Source organism: Pseudomyrmex gracilis, unplaced genomic scaffold (assembly GCF_002006095.1).
Source record: "Pseudomyrmex gracilis isolate BER0280 unplaced genomic scaffold, ASM200609v1 scaffold_1114, whole genome shotgun sequence".
Taxonomy (NCBI): domain Eukaryota; kingdom Metazoa; phylum Arthropoda; class Insecta; order Hymenoptera; family Formicidae; genus Pseudomyrmex; species Pseudomyrmex gracilis.
In genome coordinates, this window is record NW_018021698.1 from 8,743 (window position 1) to 10,777 (window position 2,035).

At 31.3% G+C, this 2,035-nt stretch overlaps 1 protein-coding gene across 1 annotated transcript; it reads left to right on the plus strand.

Annotated features, from left to right (window-relative positions):
• The first annotated feature begins 360 nt into the window (after positions 1 to 360).
• Positions 361 to 2,035, plus strand: LOC109861879 (CENP-B homolog protein 2-like). Its single transcript, XM_020441717.1, has 2 exons — positions 361 to 1,743; positions 1,828 to 2,035. The coding sequence occupies exons 1-2, from the start codon at positions 361 to 363 to the stop codon at positions 1,930 to 1,932; spliced, it is 1,488 nt and encodes a 495-aa protein (XP_020297306.1). The 3' UTR covers positions 1,933 to 2,035.

Sequence of the window (2,035 nt, forward strand, 5' to 3'; positions counted from 1 at the left end):
ATTGAATTGCAGTATTTTATGTGAAAAGAGTTTAACTTTATAGAAAAAACAAAAAAAAGTACTTTAAAAGCATTCTTATTATTTTTTAAATCGTGTCCACTATTACCGCACAATTTGAAGCTTGTTCATGTTAGTGTGCCCCTTCAAGCGTATGTTTTTTCTAACCTCTGTCTTGTTGTGGCATGAGTTCGAGTCAGGTTGCTCACCAAAAACAAATCAGGTAGAATTAACATATTTATTTTTTAATGAGTAGGTACTTATTGTACTCTTAAAACATATTAATTTATTATTCTTATTATAACAGTTACTAAAATAAGCGGCATCTCAAAAATAAAGAGAAAAATATATAGTAAAGAGGCTATGTTGAAAGCTTTGGAAGCTGTAAAGTCTGGAACATCTATTAATGCAGCCAGCAGACTTTATAACATTCCTCGGTCGTCAATTCATAGTAAAGTCATCAATAAATACAGCAGAGATAAGCCTGGTCCAAGTAGTGTGTTGAGTGACTTAGAAGAAAGTGATTTAGTAAAATGGATTTTGTTTATGTCTTCTCGTGGCTGTCCAGTGACAAAGGACCATTTAATAAATAGTGTGGCAATGATCGTAAAAAAACTGAATAAGCCGAATCCATTTGTAGACGATCGTCCAGGACGGCATTGGTATGCTGCTTTTTTAAAAAGACATCCCGAATTATCGAAGAGAATGTGTGAAAATGTTACGCTCTCTCGAGCGTTAGTTTCAGAAACTTCTGTGAAAAAATGGTTTCAAAATATAGATGACTATTTAAAAAAAGAACAGTTACAAAATATTGATCCCTCAAGAATATTCAATACGGACNAAACAGCTTTAATGCTGAATCGTAAAGGAAGTGCTGTTTTGGCAGAAAAAGGATCCAAAAATATTTACAACATTGTGAATAATAATGAAAAAGAAAATGTAACCGTGCTTGTTACTGCTAATGCAGCTGGGCAATTAGCACCAACCATGGTTGTGTTTGCATATAAACGTGTGCCTTCTTCCATTTACGTTACAATGCCAGAAGAATTTTGTGCTGGACATTCTGATAAAAGTTGGATGACGGCAACACTGTTTTTTGAGTATATTGCTAATAAGTTTTATCCTTGGCTCATAAAAAGTGGCATTACACTGCCAGTTATTCTTTATTTGGATGGACACGTATCTCATTTGACACAACCGTTGAGTGAATTTTGTCACTTGCATCAAATAAATTTGATTGCCTTACCACCAAATACCACACACTTCTTGCAGCCCATNGATGTTAGCTTTTTTTCCCCGCTCAAAAGTTATTGGAAAAAAATGGTCAACTTATACAGAATTGATAAAGAAATTTTAAGTGTGAAAAAGGAAGACTTTTTATCTTTGCTCAAAAAAGTGTTTGATGGCATGAATTTGCAAAAGATTCTTTCAAATGGATTTAAAATCTGTGGTCTTTATCCGTTCAATGTAGGAGCTGTAGACTTTTCGAAAGTATTTATAAGACAACAAAATATGTCTACAGAAAATGAGCAGGCAGCTACTGATATTGAAATAAACTCAAGTGCCTCTTTTCTTAAAAATTTTGACAAGTATATTGATACAAATACGTTGGAAGCATTTAGATCTAATATATCTAATGAATGGACNGGTGCAACTGAAGATAAAAATCTTTTTTTTGTTTGGAAGAAGATACAAACAGATTCTCGTAAAAACCAGATTAATACTTTTGAATTTTTAGATGTAAGTGTAAGTAATCATTTTATTATATATAATCCAGAATATACCTAATTGTTTTAAATCTAAAAATTAATATCAACAATATTTTTGCAGCAAGCTAGCTCACCAATCGAAATAATGTCTGAAATACCACATGAAATCAAAGAAAATAAAATTATTGAGATGGCACAAGAAAGAAGTTTGCAACCAGTAAATTAAAAATTACTTCTATCTAATTACAAAACACTTCTAATCTATTGTAATATTAAGTTACCTTAAGTTTTAATCAAGATAAATTAAATAGATATGTATAAAATATTTA